Source organism: Prionailurus viverrinus, chromosome A3 (assembly GCF_022837055.1).
Source record: "Prionailurus viverrinus isolate Anna chromosome A3, UM_Priviv_1.0, whole genome shotgun sequence".
In the NCBI taxonomy this organism is placed as follows: Eukaryota; Metazoa; Chordata; class Mammalia; order Carnivora; family Felidae; genus Prionailurus; species Prionailurus viverrinus.
In genome coordinates this window covers 116,669,237-116,688,533 of record NC_062563.1, presented here as the reverse complement: position 1 = coordinate 116,688,533, position 19,297 = coordinate 116,669,237, and the positions used below count along the sequence as shown (strand labels likewise).

The 19,297-nt window shown below is 46.5% G+C and overlaps 1 protein-coding gene across 3 annotated transcripts in view; it reads left to right on the top strand.

Annotated features, from left to right (window-relative positions):
- The window catches only part of LBH (LBH regulator of WNT signaling pathway), a 43,805-nt gene extending 25,020 nt beyond the window's left edge, over nt 1-18,785 (top strand). For all 3 annotated transcript variants that reach the window (XM_047853295.1, XM_047853294.1, XM_047853293.1), the window contains one exon: nt 16,113-18,785. In XM_047853295.1, the coding sequence (XP_047709251.1) occupies nt 16,113-16,301 (189 nt within the window). In that variant the 3' untranslated portion in view covers nt 16,302-18,785. The remainder of the gene's footprint in view (nt 1-16,112) is intronic.
- Nucleotides 18,786-19,297: the final 512 nt, after the last annotated feature.

Here is a 19,297-nt window from a genome sequence, read left to right as displayed (position 1 = left end):
GGTCACTAGGAAATCATCATCTTAAAAAGCCCTCGATTGTCCCTGGAGAGAAATAAAGCTAAAATTGCAAAGCATTTGGCCGGAGATATCCAGCCATGGACACGACATGTTGCCGGAATCACAGCAAGTTTTCCTTTTTCTATCCCCACCCCCTCCACTCCGCTCCCTCTTAGTACAAATCTTAATAATGTGATGCCAAACAGCCAGTTAGGGCCACAGGGTGTAGCAGGAAGGCTTTGTTTCCGAGTGGGTTTGTGTCTGCACACGCCATCTCTCTTCGAGTCAGTGCCCACCCTGTTCATATCAACTCTAGGTTGTATGAGGGATCCAGCACCTTCCTTTTTATGCCCAAAGCCTTGACACACACGTCATGTTTACAGTCTGGAATGCCCCCCTTCCCCCCCCCCCCCCGGGGTTGAGGCCTGCAGAAGGCTGGAATTGGTCCCCTGGGGGATTCCCCCGCCCTCGCCCCCCCCAACACACGCGATGTGGTCACAACGGTGAGTCTGTAGCACGGCCAGGGAGAGAACGGGCTTTCTTTGCTTTCCTGGCCAATGTGTTACATGCTAGAACCAAGCAACCAGCCTTCTGTCAAAGGGCCTGTGTCAGGCCTGACGCCTCTCAGGTGGTGACATGTTCATCGCTGTGCAGCGTGGGGGGCTGTGTCTTAGACTGCTCTGTTCCTATGGCGCCGGCCACAGTGTCCTGCGAACAGCTGCACGGTGAGTGCTGAAGGATCGATCGGACCTTCCTCTCTCCCTTTCCCTCTACCTCGGCTGTCCCACGGCATAGATTTTTATAGGATCAGCACCTTCCTGACATGGGCACAGTCTTCCAAGTTGAATAGAAAGGAGGATTGTACCCTTAGGGAAAGGGGTGAGTTTGGGTGGCGAATCTTGCCTCTGGAGCCAAGAGCTATTCCTGGGTGTCTAGTGAATGTCCTGAAATGATCTTCCAGGCCCGAGTCCTGAAATAATCCTCAGAGGATATGAAAACAGGCCCTCATTCACATGGGGCTCAGAGTTGTCAGGGTCTTACTTCTTTCCAGTCTCTTAGATGCTGGACCCTTCTGCTACCTCTCACCGCCCCGCTTGCCCTTCCCCTGTCCCTGAGCCCACCCCGGGAGGGTTCTTTATCGGCAAATCAAATCCTGCTTCTGCTGCTTCCCCCCTTGGCTGGGGGAGGGCTCCTTCCTGCGCAGACCTGGGGTGGAAAAAATTAAAAGTTGCCAGAAGTTTCTCCAGACTGTTGTTCAGCTAGCATTTTGAATTTAAGGGAAGTTTGGGCTCCTTTGCCCACCCCCCACCCCAACTAGAATCCGTTGCCTTGCTGGCACTGTCGGAAGGTCCTTTCTTAGGTAAACTGTAGAGAAGAGGCACCCAAGCATTTAGCCAGGGCAGCACTGACTGCTTGCTGCTCAGCCATGAATTTTATTGGAGCCAATAGGAAGGAAGGTTCTGGATCTCTCACCCAGAGTAGAAATGGCCTGAGCCAGGAGGGCCTTCACAAATCTCAGTTCAGAGGTGTTAGATTTCTAGGTCTGACTTTATCCTAACTTGAATCTGAAGGTGGTTCCCAGACAGAATTAATAGTATACCTTGAATTCACCTTCTGCCTTTGCTTTGTAGAACACTCATCCACCCTGCATTTGAGAGGCATCCCTGCTTTCCCAAATTCCTAAATGTTTTCTCCGGACATGGCCCTGTGTACAAGCTCTAATTTAATAGATCACCATTATTAGCCCAAGGGGTGTGGGCAGCACTGAGCTCAGCCACTGATCTCTGTGGACTGACCCCGAGGTGCCTGCTGAGACTCATATACTCATACATGTGTGCACGTGCACACACACACACACACACACACACACACACACTCGCAGACACTCACATGAACACGTGCGCACGCGCGCACACAAACACACACTCACACGCACTCCCTCATGACCAAAAGGGCAGACGGTGGAATGTTAATAGTGGTTGTTTTAGATTGGAGTGTTGAGATTATAGGAAAATTTTCTCTTCCTTTTCCCTCTTCCCAGTTAGTTTATATTTTCACCGATAAAGTACGTATTTTATTGTTCTTTCGCTTACTCCTCAAATTTTGAAAGTAACCTCTGCCCGTGATGGAATTTTAACTTTCTTTAACCTTTTTGTTTTCTAAATCATCATAACCCCACCATGCCTGAGTCACAGCTGTTTACATTGTAGCACCTTTTCCCTTCTTTTCCAGTGCACTTGTATTTTCACGTAGCCAAAATCACAGTTGTGTTGTGCCTTTTTTACTTCACAGTGTGTAAGTCATCAGCATCACATCATTACAACTTGTCTTAAAAAGGCTTTAAAGCCAGCAGTTTTAATAACTGAACGATGTCATGTCCCACAGTTACAACATGATTCTTTTTACCATTCTGCAGTTGTTGAAAACTTTTAGATTGTATAAGTTTTTCCTCCTATCAATAATGTGACAATTTATATATAACTTTATATATAAATCTTTGTCCATAGTTAATACTATTTTCCTCAGAGTAGAGTCTTAGGACAGAGTTTTAAAGTCAAAAGATGCTCTGTGTGTGTGTGTGTGTGTGTGTTGTAATTAAAAAGGTTTTATTCCTTTTAGAAATTTAGAAAAATTTAAAATACAGAAAAATCCACCATATTTCTATCACTGAAATATTTTGGTATGTTTGCTTCTAGTATTTTTGTATGTCTTTATGTTAAAAAGACAAAATTGGGGCGCCTGGGTGGCGCAGTCGGTTAAGCGTCCGACTTCAGCCAGGTCACGATCTCGCGGTCCGTGAGTTCGAGCCCTGCGTCGGGCTCTGGGCTGATGGCTCAGAGCCTGGACCCTGTTTCCGATTCTGTGTCTCCCTCTCTCTCTGCCCCTCCCCCGTTCATGCTCTGTCTCTCTCTGTCCCAAAAATAAATAAATGTTGAAAAAAAAATTAAAAAAAAAAGACAAAATTGAGACAAATATGTATATTTATTATATACATATAATACAGAGAGAGCGTATACATACGCTCTAGTGAGTCTTTTTTTCACTTACTATAATTTGTGACTGTGTCCATTTGTTTTTCTTTGTAAAACGGTGTTTCATTTCGTGATGTGCCACTTCTTACTGCTGAATCTTTGGTTGTGGCGTATTTTGTTCCTACAGAGAATGCTGCTCTGAACATTATTTTACATAAATCTCTGCACAGGCCTGATTTCTTTCCTTGGAATAATTCTTGGAAGTACAGCTACTGATTCAAAGAGATTCATTGAGAATTCAAAGAGATTCAACATCATTAAGCCTCTTGATTATATATGACCTTAAAAAACAAAACAAATAGAAGTTGTTTATCAAAATATAAGCTTCTTGTCTGGAAAGCTCTAGCACACAGAATTTCAGGGGTGTAAAATCTGTAGAGTTGGGATCATGGAGGAACTTTGTGGGTAGAGTCAGAAAGGTGTTTGGTTATTTCAGAGTGTTTAGATGTTGTACATCTTCCTTTAGTTTGTTAATTGCTTATTTTGAGCAGAGATGATAACAATTAATGATGCTTAGGCTGTATTTAGCCTGGTGATTATATTTTTGTCCCATTGTGGGTAGATTGACACACTCTGGATTATAGATATAAATGGGTCAGTGATTGCTCTCCTTGTCTCCTTTATTCTATTAATGACATTGGAGCACCACGTGACCTTGAGGAAGACTAGTGAAGTCGCCTCTGCCTGGAGACCCATGAGATTTGGATGGACATTCAGGTAGTCCCTTAGGCCATCTTGGTTTTCTGGGGCTCCAGGTCTGGCTCATGGAATGGTCATGGTTTAGAAATATTGCTTCGGAATTCAGGAGGGACTGTGCTCTTAGGAGTAGATCTGAATATAATGGAAGTTTTGGGCGCAGTGCTCAGGGACTTTTTACCCAACAACTGTGCAAGCCTCAGCTTCTTGGCAACAAGTAAACAGCCTAAGCCGATGTTCCAGTAAGATTCACAGACTAGTCAATTTAGGTGTTACTTGGACAAACTTCACAAATGTTAGTGTATTTTCATGGTTACCGCCTATGACAAGCAGTACTAGTTTTCCATCTGTGTGGTGATACTGTTTCATTTTTTTAAAATATTTTTTAAACAAGCGAGTAAGGAAAAAATATAATTGAGCCATAATGTGTATGTGGACATGGAGGGATAAATAATTTCAGTGGTGTCCAACTTCCCAAGGCTGGCATCACTATTGTTATCATGAAGGAATTTCTTTTCTTCAACCGTTGTATCCTCTTAGATGAAAGCATTCTTAAAGATCAGCTAACACTCCATTATGATTTCCGTATTTCTTTGGTCATTTGCCCCCTCAGATGTGACAGTTGGAGCATTAGGATCCTTCCTGGCTATTTTCCTTGGCACCCTAATATTAGAGGTTTTCATGCCAAATGACTTCTTAATGATGTTCTATGTATGTACTACTTGATGTTTTAACAAAGTGTTAACACCAGAGGACAGCTGCCCTGGGGTTCACAGGAACTTTACAAGGGATGTGACAGCGGAGAGCATTTTCGGGAAACCTATTTCCACATCTTCAGCTTCCTTCTGTTGCTTTTCTAACATTGCATTTCCTGAAGACGGGCTTCTCTGGTTTTCTTTCCCTACCTTTCCTGTCAAGATTGCCTTCCACCCGTTTTATTTTTTAATTATATTTTTAATGTTTGTTTTTGAGAGAGAGAGAGAGAGCACAAAAAGGGGTGGGGCAGAGAGAGAGGGAGACACAGAATCTGAAGCAGGCTCCAGGCTCTGAGCTGTCAACACAGAGCCTGATGTGGGGCTTGAACTCACAAACCGCGAGATCATGACTCAAGCCTAAGTCTGACTAACCAACTGAGCCACCCAGGTGCTCTTTTCCTCCTCTTTTATAAGAGAAGGACTTGTGTCTTGCCCTCCTGAATCTTTTAAGGTACTTTCCCCAGGGTGTTGAAGCCCTGAGGGAACCAAACAAATGGGCCATTCAAAATGTTACTGACTGGGAAGCTCCATAAATCCCACCTATCTATCACATTAAGAAACCAATAAAAAAAGATTACTTTTTGTATGTAACAATTATTTGTGGTATTTTATTGATCAGTTACATACTAATAGCTGCAATGAGCCAATCCAGATTTTTTTTTTCCCTAACAGGCCTTAGGGTCATTTGATATACAAATATTAACTATCAATTTATATCCATAAATACATTTCTTTACTGCAGAGAAGTATGAGAAAACCTCATGACTAAAACTTCTATTAAGTTAAAATTCTATAGAACAGTAGAATGGAGAAACATTTTCAAGCAGAGAAAAGGATAAAATTTAAGAGCTTGTTTATGAGTTTTTTAATGGGTGAGGGTTGACACCAAGTTGCTTTGGTGTTTATAAGGCATTGTGTACAGGGGTGCCTGAATGGCTCAGTCGGTTGAGCGTCTGACTTTGGCTCAGGTCATGATCTCTCAGTTCGTGAGTTCAAGCCCCTCGTCTGGCTTTGTTCTGTGCTGACAGCTCAGAGCCTGGAGCCTGCTTCAGATTCTATGTCTCCCTCTCTCTCTGCCCCTCCCACTCACACTCTATCTCTCTTTCTCTCAAAAATAAAGATTAAAAAAAAATTTTTTTAAATGCTTATACAAGGCATTGGGTACATTTAAAAGAATGGTATAAACATTTTATTTTAAAACGTTGATGTTTATGATATATCAGAAGTTTTAGGTGTCGATTTAAAAATGAGTGAAATGACAGAATTTTTCAAAATTCTTTTAGAGAGTATACAAACAAAAAGTGGAATCCAACTGTGACACTCTAGCATCTCAGACATGGGAGCGCATGCAACAGTGGCATGACGTTGGGTCACTTGGGTGCTCTTTGGACACAGCCGGTGACGTGGATTTCAGAACCTCTCAGAGCTGTAAGATTATGGACTACAAATCTGGATAACTGGTTTCTAATCTTGGCTTGGCTTCTGTCTGTGTCGCCTAAGGAAACTCACATCACCTCTTTTGGCCTTGATTTCCCCATCTCTAGGGGAGAGGGCCGATGCTATTACTTCTGTTAGACTGTTGTATGATGAGGTGAGATCCTCCACCCTGATCCTAGATCGATCCACTCTCTGGAATTAAAAAATCTGCTCTCTTTTCTTCATGTCTGCCTTTCGGCTGTTTGAAGGCAGCTTTATGCTCCTCTCAAATCTTTTCAGTCTGAAAACATACTGTCCTTCAACCTTGACTTATGTGGTCATCTTCCCAAGGGTGCTTTTTCTTTCTCTAGGTCAGCAGTTCTCGAATGTTTTGATCTCAGTCCCTTTTCCATTCTGAACAATTATTTAGGACCCCCGGAGGTATTTGTTTATGTGGATCATATCTTTTGATATTAAAACAGAATGTGTAAAAATTTTCTGTATTAACTCCATTATAATAACAGTAAAACCAAGGTGCCTGGGTGCTCAGTTGGTTGGGTGTCAGACTCTTGATTTTGGTTCAAGTCATGATCTCGTGGTTCATGAGTTCAAGCCCTGTGACAGGCTCTGTGCTGGCAGTGCAGATCTTTCTTGGGATTCTCTCTGTCTCTCTCTGTCTCTCTGTCTCTCTCTCTCTCTGCCCCTCCCCCGCTTGCTTTCATACACACGCTCTGTCTCTAAATAAATAAATAAGTAAATGAAATTCTTTAAAAAAAACAGTAAAACCAAGTGCCTAGTTGGTTGGGCTTCCAACTTCAGTTCAGATCATGATCTCACAGTTCATGAGTTTGAGACCAGCGTCGGGCTCTGTGCTGACAGCTCAGAGCCTGGAACCTGCTTCAGATTCTGTGTCTCTCTCTGCCCCTACCCCACTCAAGCACTGTCTCCCTCTCTCTCTCTCTCTTTCAAATATAATTAGAAAATATTTAAAAAACCCTATTTTAAAATAACTGTAAAACCATTGCATGTTAATATAAATAACAGTTCTTAATAAAGACAAATATGTTTTCAAAACCAAACTAACATAAAAAAAAGTTTAGTGAGAAGAAAGGCATTGTTTTACATTTTGGCAAACCTGTTTAATATTTGGCTTAACAGAAAATGGCTAGCCTCTCATGTCTGCTTCTGCATTCAATTTGTTACAATAAGTGTTGGTTGGAGTAAATAAAGAAAATCGGGCCTATGCAGATATATTAGAAAAGCTAAGAAAAGGAAGAAATATCTTAATAGCCTTATTCAGATATTTTTCTTTGGTATTTCACCAAAACTCAGCAAGTGGTAGTTTCTTAAAGGTTAGTAGCAACATGGAATCTGAAATCTCATCAACAAAGTAGTTGTACTCTTACATTAAAACCCAGTAGTCTGTCTTACACTTTGAATGAGTCTTTTACCCACGTTTGGTTTTGTGATGTGGTGCATCGGTCATTTGGAAGACACGTTCACTGAACAAGACAGGTCTTCCAAATGTTGACACATGTCATTATAAAATGTCAAAAAGTCACATTTGTTCATGTCTTTACTGGTCTCATCAGAAAGTCTTCAAGTAATTAGGAAACTGACAAGGTTATGGTGGCTGATATGATTTATGCTTGAAAGTTTGATTTTTATCATTGGTAACAAATATTAGTCATTTTCCATGAAGTGACATGCTTGTTTTGTTCACTTTTGAGGACATGTCCCCCAGATACCCAAGTCAAAATAACCATGGTTTGTTGGGCGGTCATTTTTTTCAAGTAACCATGGGGTTCCGTGGAAATAGTGGCTAGTTCAGCTGGCAACTCCTTTGCACGCGTGCTCTTCCTTGAGATGTGCTCTGAAGTACAGCAGCAGCGAGCTGTCTGCGGCTTTCTATTTCATCACATAGAATACTAAAGCAACATGTACCTAAGAGTCAATATTTAGGAGCACCTGGGTGGCTCAGTCAGCTGAGCGACTGACTTCGGCTCAGGTCATGATCTCAAGGTTCATGAGTTCGAGCCCCGCGTCAGGCTTTGCACTGTCAGTGCGGAGCCTGCTTTGGACCCTCCATCTCCATCTCTCTCTCTGTCCCTCCCCCACTCTCTCTCTCTCTCTCTCTCTCTCTCTCTCTCTCTCAAAAATAAATAAACATTAAAAAAATTAAGAGTCAATGTTTAATAAAAGTTAAGTTTTACAGCTTTGTCAAGGATACTAAGTCTTTTTTTTTATTGTGTGTTGTGGTAAAGAATATAATACCTGTAAGTACAGTTTGCTGCTACACCATTCATTCTTGCCAGGGTGCCATCAGTTTCACCCACCAGTGTTCCTTATGCCATTAGTGCAGGTGTCAACACAGAGAGAAAGGCAAATAACATCTTTGTATTAAGAAAATATTTTAACCCCATGTACACTCCTTCCATGAAAAGACCTTGGGATATGAGCTTTGAGAATGGCTGCTCTTGATTAAACAGAAAGACTATGTCTGATCAGAGGACAGCAGGGCCATCGCCTCCCTGTTAGTGTAGACAGCCTCTAGGAATACAGCCCTGTTTGTATCCATGTTGTGGCATCAATACTGCAGCTCTGACCAACTAAAATCTCCAGCAGGTCTTTTATAGGACCTGCTATCAAGCAAAACTTCCTATTTGGGAAGAAAAAATAATGTTTTTAACTCAAAGAAAGATAGGTATATTAGCTGATGACCCCACTTTGTGACAAGGTGAGTTGGAGATGATGGGTGTCATCCAAATGGAGATGTTTCACAGAAGTTGGGAAAGTGGAAGTGCAGCTGTAGGTTGGGGAATCCTCCTTCTCTGATGGACAGGAGAAGCCAGGAAGCTGAGTCTGAAGAAAAGCCTAGGATGATGTCTAGAGCAGGGGCGTAAGAATCAGGAGACACTGTGAAGCCGAAAGCCAAATGACCTGGTAGTGTGACACAGAGGTGGTGGTTTTGCATGACGGCCGAGCTAAAGCATGGGGCAGGGCTTTAGCCCTTTAGCTTTTAGCTAAAGCATGGGGCAGGGAATCCTCAGAGACTTGAGAGACTTGTTTCCATGCAGGGATGTCTTTGGGAGCCATGTGGTAGGGGTTCGGAAGGGGACTCCACACAAGGGTGGGATGGCTGTGGGACTAGGCCAAATATTCAAGACTTTTGTCTCCAAAATGGAAAATGAGGGAATGGTTGGCCGCCTCAGTCTAGGCTTTTTGAGAGAGAGTAGGTGTGGCTCTGGGACATTTGGCTGTACCAATGGAGAGGGATGAAAAAAAGCTATCTGTCATCCCTAGAGGCCCAGAGATGACCAGGAGGCAAGTCTTCTTTCTAAAGGGCAATACTAATATAGTCCTTAGGATGGTAGGATGTGGGGATTTGAAATCATCTATGCCAGATAACTGCAGTCTCTTTCTCACTGCCCTGAAGAACTTTGAGAGAAGTGTTCTTTAACATTCCAAAAGCCCTGTCAACTCACTGGGCCCAGAGTTATCAGCAGCAATTAGTGCTAATTAATTGGTATTTGGAACTCTTGACCTGCAGGATGGGTGTGTGTTTGAGAGATGTTTATGAAGGATGGTGTTTATCTAGAGGATTTCCTTTTCTTTTAAGTTTCGGGGCTGGAGGCTTAAGCATCTTTAATCCAAAGGAAGGAGATCCAACAGTTGTTACAAAGCCTTAAATCTCTCAAGTCTCCCATAGGATTAGAGATACCGGAGAAGGGTAGGAGAGGGTGAAGTGGATATTCTGTAGTCCCAGGCCATGGGGATTTGAGCATAGTGAAAGTGTCACGGATGGAGAGAAGGAGGTGACTAGCATCCCAATGGAGATGAGACTTTTCTTCCTCCCTGAATCCAGTTAGGAACCACTCTGTCCCTTTGCTATAATTCTTTCTGTTCTTACCAGCCACGTTTCACTTTGAAAAGTCATTAAAATGCAAATAACGATGATGATGATGATGATGATGATGATGATGATGATGGCGGCAGCGGTGGTGGTGGTACAATAGCAGGAGGCAAATGTTTCAAAGAACATACATATTTCTTGCCTTTGCATATTGTTAGGGGTCAAAAAGCAGGGTGACTTTTCATTTGGATTAGCTGCTGCTCATTCGTTCAGCCCTTGGCAGAGCAGGATGCTGGTAGAGATCTGCCCATTGTTATAAACCAGCCCCTCCTAGGAAGGAATAAACACACAAGGCCAATCCATTGTTTTTCTCCAAGAAAAAGAAGAAACCCGGACTTAGGGAAGCTGAGAGGCAGCAGGCCCCTAGAAAGGTCTGTGGGGGTGGGGTGGTGCACAATGGGAAGATCATTAGCTACAGGGAATCCACTGAAGACTAGACTAGGTCCTGGACCAAGGCAGTGGCTTTCGTTCCAGCTGGCCCAACCCAAACCCTGGGAAAACAGAAGCATTGGGAGGGAAGTGATAAAGTCAAAATCCTTTCTCCATAGAACCTGGCCTAGAATTGTGAGTGCACACCCAGGAGTTCTGCTCACTTGTGCCCGTCCCAAGCAATTGGGACTATTGACTTTTCAGTCCCTCACTCTAAGCGCTCCTTGGGGACCTCAGTTTTACCTGATAAGAACCATTATTAGGAATTCCAAGTTTACAGAACATGTTCACACATACCGGTATTTGATTCTCTCCAAAGCACTATAAGATGGGAATGAACATTAATCCCAATCTATAGATGAAGAGAAGAGTTCAGGAATCAGCCACCACAGCTTTGAGCCCCTTGGGTACCATGCTGGTTCTCAACATGGAGCTGCATGTAATCATGCCAACGATACTATAAAGCAGAAATTCCTTCCTCCTTTTACTCTGGCAACTGAAGCTCAGAGAAGTTAAAATGACTTGAGCAAGGTCACAGAACTAATAAGATATGGGGGACAAAGTAAAAGCCAAGTCTTAACAGACTCCTGGCCTACCACCTGTGGGAATGGCGATTTTCCATTGCAGGTTTGAGGTTGATTATCCCTGCTCTGGAACCCGAGAGGGGAGAGGCTCACTGGTTTTGTGTTTGGAGGCAGATCCCTCCCAGCGCCTTGGGGACTGCCAGGTTATTCACCTCAGGGCCTCTGCCCTCCCTCCCCTCTCTGCCCCACCCCATCCCTCTGTGACAGCCCAGCACAGAGAAGCAGGATGCCCAGGCCCCTGAGGTCTCAGCTTGCAGAGCTGGTAATTAGCCCTTTGTATCCATTTAGCCACCTTTCATCTCCTGCATTGGCTGGTGTCCGCTTTCCCTGTTAGCATCTCTCAGCTCTTTGCCGAGCCCTCCACCCTCTTTGTGGCCAGCTCTTGTGAGTCGTTTGTCAGGAATGATGGCTGAGGGACGCGTGCACTCAGGGGAGGGGCTGTTCCCACCAGAATTGCTCACATTTTCCATCCCAGGTGCCAGACATCTCTCTTCTCTCCCCACTGCAGAGGCAGCCAGGTTTAGGTCACCTGGCTTAGAGGCAGACAGTTGATAGCTAGGCCCCCCAATTTCAGGCCTTTGGAGATTTGATATTACCTCTCAGTTCCCCTCCATGGGTGAAATGGGAGCCGACTGACCAGCAGTTCTTACATTCAAGCGAAAAGCCTTCTAATTCCTCACCCCCAACCCCAGACTACTCTGCTGTGAGGCTGCCCATGTTGGTCCATCAACCAAACATCCTGACAGTTTTCCTGGACCAGCCTGTTTTCCTGGTCCTCGTATTTATTTATGTTTGCGTTGCCCAGTGCAGTAGCCACTAGCCACATGCAGCTATTTAAATTTAAATTTATATTTACATAGATAAGTCTATATTGATAAAAGTTAAAGAAAATTTAACAATTTAGCCTCATCTCAAGTGCTCAATAGCCAATGTGGCTACTGGCTACTGTTAGTACAGAGACAGAACATTTCCATTATCACAGAAAGTCCTAATGGACAGCTCTCATCCATACAGCCGGAAATTCCAGTATATTGGCACCCAAACTACATCTCACAGACCATTTCTTCCTCCTGGAGGGTTCTAAAGCTCCCTTGACCTTTCAAGTGAACCCATTTGAGTTCCCAAAATGTCAGGGCTTGTTGGGATTAGAGGCCACCTGGAGAAGTGTCCTCTATAAAATTCACTCGTGCCAAGTTTGAACGCCTGCTGTTTCCCACACCGTGGGACACACAGGATCCGGCTGGGATGCTGTGTGTGCACTTCAACACTTCACTCCATTTGCAAAGGAAGGAACTTAGTGTCTGTTAGTTTCATCCAAGCCATCAGCTCCGGCAGCCAAGCGTGACAGTGGGATAGCTGGATGTGGAATCCAATGTCGGCAGAGGGAGGGAGGGACAGGGCTGAGAGACTCACAGCTGGGGATGGATACTTCTAGATCTGCCCTGCCCTATGCAGGGGGGTTATGGTGGCAAAGGCTTCTCAGAGCCTCCCATCTTCCTTTCTGGACCTCTTGAAGATGAGTCTTTGCTGCAGAGAGAAGAGAAAAGGATTTTTTTTTTTTCCCCTTCCCTAGTCCAGAGACAAGGGGCACATTGGGGTAAGAGGTTGAACCAGAAGCAGTTTCTTTTTGGAACAGGGGCCGTTCTTTTTTCCCTGCCAGTTCCTGCAGGCAAACAGCATGCCAGGCTGGCCTGCCGCCCCGGCCTTACCTGTCATGTGCTTGGCAAGTCTGACTTTAGTCCTTTTTTCCACTGCCTTCCCTACCCCGTCAAATTGCAGTTGCAACCTCTCATTTTTCTGCTGCCTAGATGATTAAAAAGCATGACTTAGTGGAAAAATCTCGACCTCCTTAGGGTCAGCCTCTTAAGCAGCTGTCGGAGATAAGATTGTGCTGGCAAAATGCTCAGCAACACTTTGCAAGGCTTTCTGTCTGCATGCGAGGAAATGAGAAACTGGTCTGGGCTCATGTTTGTCTTTGGAGACAGCTACAATTTTCAGAGGCATAAATTGGCATTATTTGATAATAAAATAAAACCTTTGATGGAAAGGTATGATTATTATAGTGATTTTTTTTTAATGCAATTAACAGGCTTTGTAAAGGAAAAAAAAATTTTTAATGGCGCCTCCTTTGAGCCATTCAGGGAGCAAAGTTCTCTGGCATCTGAACAGTATCAGAAGTTCAGTGCTCAGACTTCCCCCAAGGACTTAAAAGACTTAATTGTGCAGCTCCTGGTATGAAAGGCATTGTTTGGAGTTATTTTAATTACCATGTGAGTATTGCCGCCTCTTGCTTGGAGATTGAATACTTACTGTAGTCTTGTTGAAACGACTCCAAAGAGGACATTCCAGTTTGAATTCAGCATATGTCCTCAAAGCATTTTATTATCTGTGTGTTTGCCAAGAAGTTGTACACATCTAGTGAGATGTGAAGGTCGCTTCGCTTCTCAAAAGGAGAAACTGAGTCACTGGCAGTCGAGAGGACCCGATTGGGGTTATAGAAGTAATGTCATGGACGTAGAGAGAATTTGCGGTCTGTGGCTCTACACAATGTGTTATCAAATTTGAGGTTCTACAGGTCTGAGTTCAGGTCCCCATTCAACCACTTCCTAGCTGTGTGGCCTTAAGTAAGTCCCTTGCCTTCTCTGGGCTTCAGTTTCCTCATCTATAAAATAGGGATCACTACTTCATAGGATTGTAAAGGATGAGATTCTGCCCACCAAATGTGCCTGGCTTATCTTCTATTACCATCATCATCATTTTAACAATCCCCCCCACCCTAATTTTAAAGACCTATTCCCATCCTGAAACGAAATGACATGCTCTCCATTCTCACTGTCCTCCTCCTCCTTCAGCTGGCCTTGCTACGTCTTGTCCCTTTCGCTCTTACTTGGCTCGGGTGATCATAATTAGAATCCAGTTGCTGGGATGTCACAGGTAGGCCCAGCCCTGGGCTTGAGGTCAGAGGGAAGAGGCCCAGGTCCGTGCTGAGCCAGGCGGCCATCTCCTTTTGCTATGTCATAGCTCTGTCTCAGGTCCTGAAGATTTAGACCAACTGTCCAGACTGGGAAGCTCATCTTCTAGACCTAGCTGCCCAAAGGTCATCCTTGCTCCTAAGCTGGAGTGTCTAGCAGCTGAATGGGTGGTTAAGGCCCGGAGTCTTGCCCACTCTCCCTGGTCAGTTTTCTATGTGTGAAACGGGCATCCGTTCACTTTTCAAAAGGCACAGGCACTGAAAACAGCAGATCTCGGTTTGAATCCTAGCCGTTCCATGGGTCCCACAGAGCCCGGGGTCTCTCTGCACCTCCATGAGGGGATGTCTGAAAGAGCTTTGAAAACTGTGGCGTGCATTCCACTCACCAGGCTTCCCCTTGCTCAGTCCCAAAGGTCATTCACAGAAGGCACCTGTGCTTCACCCCCATGGACAGACTCCAGCTCCATTCGAGAAGTGAGGAGGGGCCCAACTGGGCCCCTCGACCCTCTCCCTGCTCAGCACATCAGGTCTGTGTGCACAGCACAGCCCAAGGGCAGAACTGCAGGGCTGGCCCCATCAGGGAGAGAAAACCTAGAGTGTGGGTCCACTGTCCCCATGCCTCCTTTCGCCCCAACTAGTCTAACGCCGCCTCTGGCTTGTTTTCCTCCTGGCTGCCATTACGATACTTTTTATGAGCCTGTTAAGTCTTTAATGATGCCTGGTTGTGCAGCTGGCTTAAGGCTTAATCCCCAGCAATAGGGCTTTATTGGATAAATGGTTAATAATCACTTGTCTGCAGGGATTGGGGAGGTTTTGTTGAGGCCCGTGATTCTCGGAAGCCCCACGTGGCCTATGACGTGGCCTGCGACATGGTCTGTGACTGAGACGGCAGTGCTCAGGGCTGGGGTGCTATAAGATTGGGCATCACAAAAGCTGGGAAGGCCTTGAGTTTGTAGGAGAGCATTTCTGCTACCTCCTGAAAAGAGAGGACCCTTGTTTGCTGACATGGGCCTATCTTGATCTGTGCCCGGCTCGGGCAATCTCCAGGCTCTCTTCAAATGTGTGTCTCCACCCACTCCGATTTTGCTTTCCTTTCTCTTGCCATTAACAAGGTGTGTGACCTTGAGCAAGTCTCTGGGCCCCTCTGAGCCTTGGTTTCCTCATCTACCAAATGGAGAGACTGGAAGAGGTGGCTCTGAAGGCACCACATGGCTCTCAACATCGGTGTTCTGTAAGCCTCAGTGTCCCAGATGGAGGCGCCTCTCTCCCACTCTCGGGTGTGTCACCGAAGGCTGTGGATGTCAAGGGACCAGCAGCCCATCAGATTAAGTACTTAAGCTGCTGGGCAGAGAATTGGGTCAGCTGTAGTCATAGGGCAGTGAGTACAGAGGGAATCCGCAGAGCCCCGCGTGGCCCTCGTTTTTATCCCCTGGGTTGGGATTTCTCCCAGCTCTAGGCAGGACACACAATAGGCATTTAAAAAAGAAGCCTCATTGGCGGGACTCTGAAAAGACTCTTCCAGGTGTAGAACCATCAAGGAGCCAGGAGTTACTCACAGGTGAAAACTGTGAGAACAGAATTCTTCCTGGCTTGCCCGTGACTGGGACCTGTCATGCCCTCAACCCTGATTTGGCCCTGACTTTATAGTTGCAGCGAGATCAGGACTCATCTGTTTGAGGGGCAGGGTGTTCTGGGGGCCTGGGCACGTGGGTCAGACGGACCTGGGCTGGAATCCCATTCCACAACCACTCATTTCCAGGCTGTATGGTTGGGGCAGCCTCCTTCTTCAAACCTGAGATTCTTTAAGGTAGTATCAGAAACCCCTATTTTTCCAGCACAACTGTATTAGTTCCAAACTATATATGTAAAGCACCTGGGAGCTGGCTTCTACTAGGTGCTGATCATTACTCTGGGAGGAATTCACTGTTAAGGTACCTGTGACATGCTTTAGACTGCGGGGGTAACGTGCTGGCTGCAGACAGGTGTGGCTTACTCTGGGTGACATGATTTTGAATTATTTTATCTGGAAATAAAAGACAAGAAAAGGCACGAACAGAGTGGCACCACAAATTTGGTGGCACTGCCCTGAAAATTTGCAGCTTCGGGATTAATGTCTGCTGAGACACAATTTTCTGTGTTGGCCCCAGAAGCCTCTCTCTGACTCCCGCCTTAGGGCTCCCTTCCGGGATCCTGAGAGCCTGGCACGGTGGCGGGCCCTCCGGAGGGGCTCCGTTCTGCATGTGTATGTGAAATGAAGGAACAGGATTTCTCTTTTCCGGTACTGTGCGTGACCCGACACCTGCTCTGTTTTTCTTTCAGATCTTCCCCGACCCGTCGGACTTTGACCGCTCCTGCAAAGTGAAGGACCGCCTGCCCTCCATCGTGGTAGAGCCCACGGAGGGCGAGGTGGAGAGCGGGGAGCTCCGGTGGCCCCCCGAGGAGTTCGTGGTCCAGGAGGACGAGCAGGACAACTGTGAAGACACAGAGAAAGACAACAAGGAGCAATAGAGTCCCCGCCGCCTCCCTGGGGGCCATACCAGACGGCATCTGTCCCTGAACTGTGTTCTTTCCCATGGAAGAAGGGAGTGAGCCACAGCAGTTCTGAAAATGTCAAATGATGGCTTCTGTTTTGCACCTGCAAATCACTGAGTTGGTTTTCTTTTCTTTCCTTTTCTTTTTTTGAGATGCTGGGCAGTGGAGCCCTCTGCGACAATTTGCAAGGCCTTCTGAGAAAGGAAGCTGCGTAGAGCACGGGTGGGGGGGGGGGGTGGGGTGCGGGGAAGTGGTGCATCTTTGAGATCGGTATCTGAACCCGGAGCAGGCTAGAGGCAGCAGTGGGATTCCAGTGCGCTCCGGGGGTGGGGGGAGGGATGGGGTATGTGCACCGCGAGCGAGGAACATTTGGGGTAAGAGAGCAAACAGGAGAGGAAGAGAAAATACACGTTTGAAAGAAAGCATCCAGCAGAGGAGTGCAGCCAGAAAGTTCCCCGCCAGCAGCACTGGGGCATCAGAAAACAACGTGTTCATCTCTCTCTCTCTCTCTAGTTCTGCCCACCACCAGCCTTTGCTTTTATTTTGACTGTGTTGGTCTGTTAACGGGAGGCAGAAAAGAAAAGCAGTAGAAACCGGCTGCCTGCAAAGCCGGCCGGAGGTGAGGCATGGGCAGAAAGGACTCCGGGCTCCTCCTCCACCTTCGCTCCAACCTTGGTGTGGCCGGCTCACATACCCGCTGTAATCTGGAAGTTTCTTAAGAGGCAGCGCTCTTGAGCTTTTCCCTTTTGCGCACGCCCCTCCCCCCCACTGCCGGCCCAGCCCTTTGGGACTAGAGGGAGCCCGTCCCACCCTTGTGGAAGGACCGGGGTGGACTCTTGGACGCGAAGGTCCCTGCCCCCTGCTCCCCCAGGCCTGCTCCGTTCTGAGAGAGGCACAGAGCTGCGGGACCAGGCCGGCCCTCCTTCTCCTTGACCCCCACCCCTCCCCAGCCCCTGGGCATAGCAGTCAGGCAGAGGTGGTTCCCAATTTCAGCCAGCCTGACCAGCAGAGGTACCCACTCCCATGTGGGCTCCTGGCCTGGTTTTTTTTGTTTTTTTGTTTTTTTGTTTTTTTTGTTTTTTTGTTTTTTTTTTGGTGGGAGCGAGTGGAGAGCAGGAGAGGCTCCTTCTGTTTCCTGTTGGGGAGATGAACTTGAATGGAGATTCCAAATCTGAGACTTAGCTGATGGGGGTAACAGGGCTCTCTTGCAGCAGTTTGAAACTGAAGGTGTCATGAGATCCCTGGCTTGTCCTCGTGATGTTCCAGATGCCGGTGGGTGGATGGCACGATGATGATGATGAGGGAGCACTAGGCATTGGCCCTCATCCCTCCCACCTCTCCCCTGTCCCCTGCAAGGGCACAGTTGTGCGAGAAAGCTAGCCTTGGACTTAGAGCTTCTTATGGTTAAGAACCATCTGGAGCAGCAGGCTGCAGGGCACACTCTTCAAACCTCCTGTAGCTGACAGCATGAGTGTGCAGCCAAGAGGTGAGCTCGAAATCCTCCTGGAGGCCAAACTGGGCCAGCAGAGGCACCCTGCAGCTCTCCAGTGGGTCTGGGTGGACCGCAGTTTGGGACTTGTATATAGAGCTGTATTTAATACCTCAAGGCTAGCGTGGTTCCGGGGAGCGGGTGCAGGGGGATGAGGGTGTGCGGTTAACACCTCAGCAGGATTCGGTTCTGGGAAGCCGACGCCCAGCCCCCAGCCCCCGCCCCCCGCGCCCTGCCCCCTGTGTTTTCTGCTTGTGTCACACACACCGATGGCAATAACTTCTTCCAGCTCCTCGGGAATGGGCGAGGCCTGCAGCCCGCACTGCCAGGGCATCATCCCTCATGCTCCCACTGGTCCTGTTCTGGCTGCAGAGAGTCCTCCCTCCCTCATCCCGCACCTGCCTCCCTTTGTGGATGGGGCCTTGCCTTTTAAAATCCTGTGTTTCTGTGTCCCTTTCATCTGCTCCTTTCTCTCATCTGTCCTGGTCTTGCCGTGTGCTAGGAACGTGCTTGTAAACTGCATAACAAATCTACTTTGTGTATATGTGTGTTTATGGGGGTGTCTTATTATTTTGCTGGTCGCTAGATGCCTTTGTACGACCATTTGGAGTCTGAGCAGGCCAGGGGCTGACAACTAAAGTCAGGGCCTGCCGCGGCGAGCCTGTTGGAGGGACCCAGCCACTCTTAGACAAGTGGCTGAGCTCCTATCTGGCCTCCTGTTGTTTTGTTTTTTGTTTTTTAGTTTTTTGTTTTTTTTTTTTTTTTGTTAAGTAACTTGTGTGTATTTCTAACTGATCGTATTAAAAAAAAAAAACCCTAGTATTTCAGTAAAAATGCCTGTTGTAAGATGAACCTCCTGTAACTTCTATCTGTTCTTTTTTGAGGCTCAGGGAGAAACTAGCATTTTTTTTTTTTCCAAACTACTTTTTGTCACTGTGACAGTTGTAAATAAAGTTTGAAAATGCTTTCCACTCTGGTCTGGTTTCCTTCTTTCTTCCATTGGAACGGGCAGAGCACGGCACCAGCATGCAACTCTTGTGAGAGGCTGAGTTCAGAGGAGCTCCACTGGGGTCCCTTCCGTATCTTGCCCACTGGCCCTTCTGGGGTGAACCCACCCATGGTTCTTGTCGCCTGGCTGAATGAAAGCAGCCTTTCCTTCTGTGCCCGTGGTCCTCAACTTTGGATGCACATCAGAATCACCAGGAAAGCTTTTTAAAAGTACAACTACCTGGGTTCTACCCCCAGAGACTTGGATTTCAGTGGCTAGGACAAGGTCCGAGCATTCGTTTTGCTTAGAGTCATGGGGAGCTTTTAACACACAGCCCCAGTTTTATGCCACCTTTCTAAGGAAAGAGAAACACCCAGGGCACCTTGTAAGGTCATCCACAAAGACTGGGGGTGAAGGATGGACATCTATGCCGCTAAAAGCTCTGGTAGTCAGTCATTCAAAACATGCATCGAGTGCCTATGATTGACAAGCATC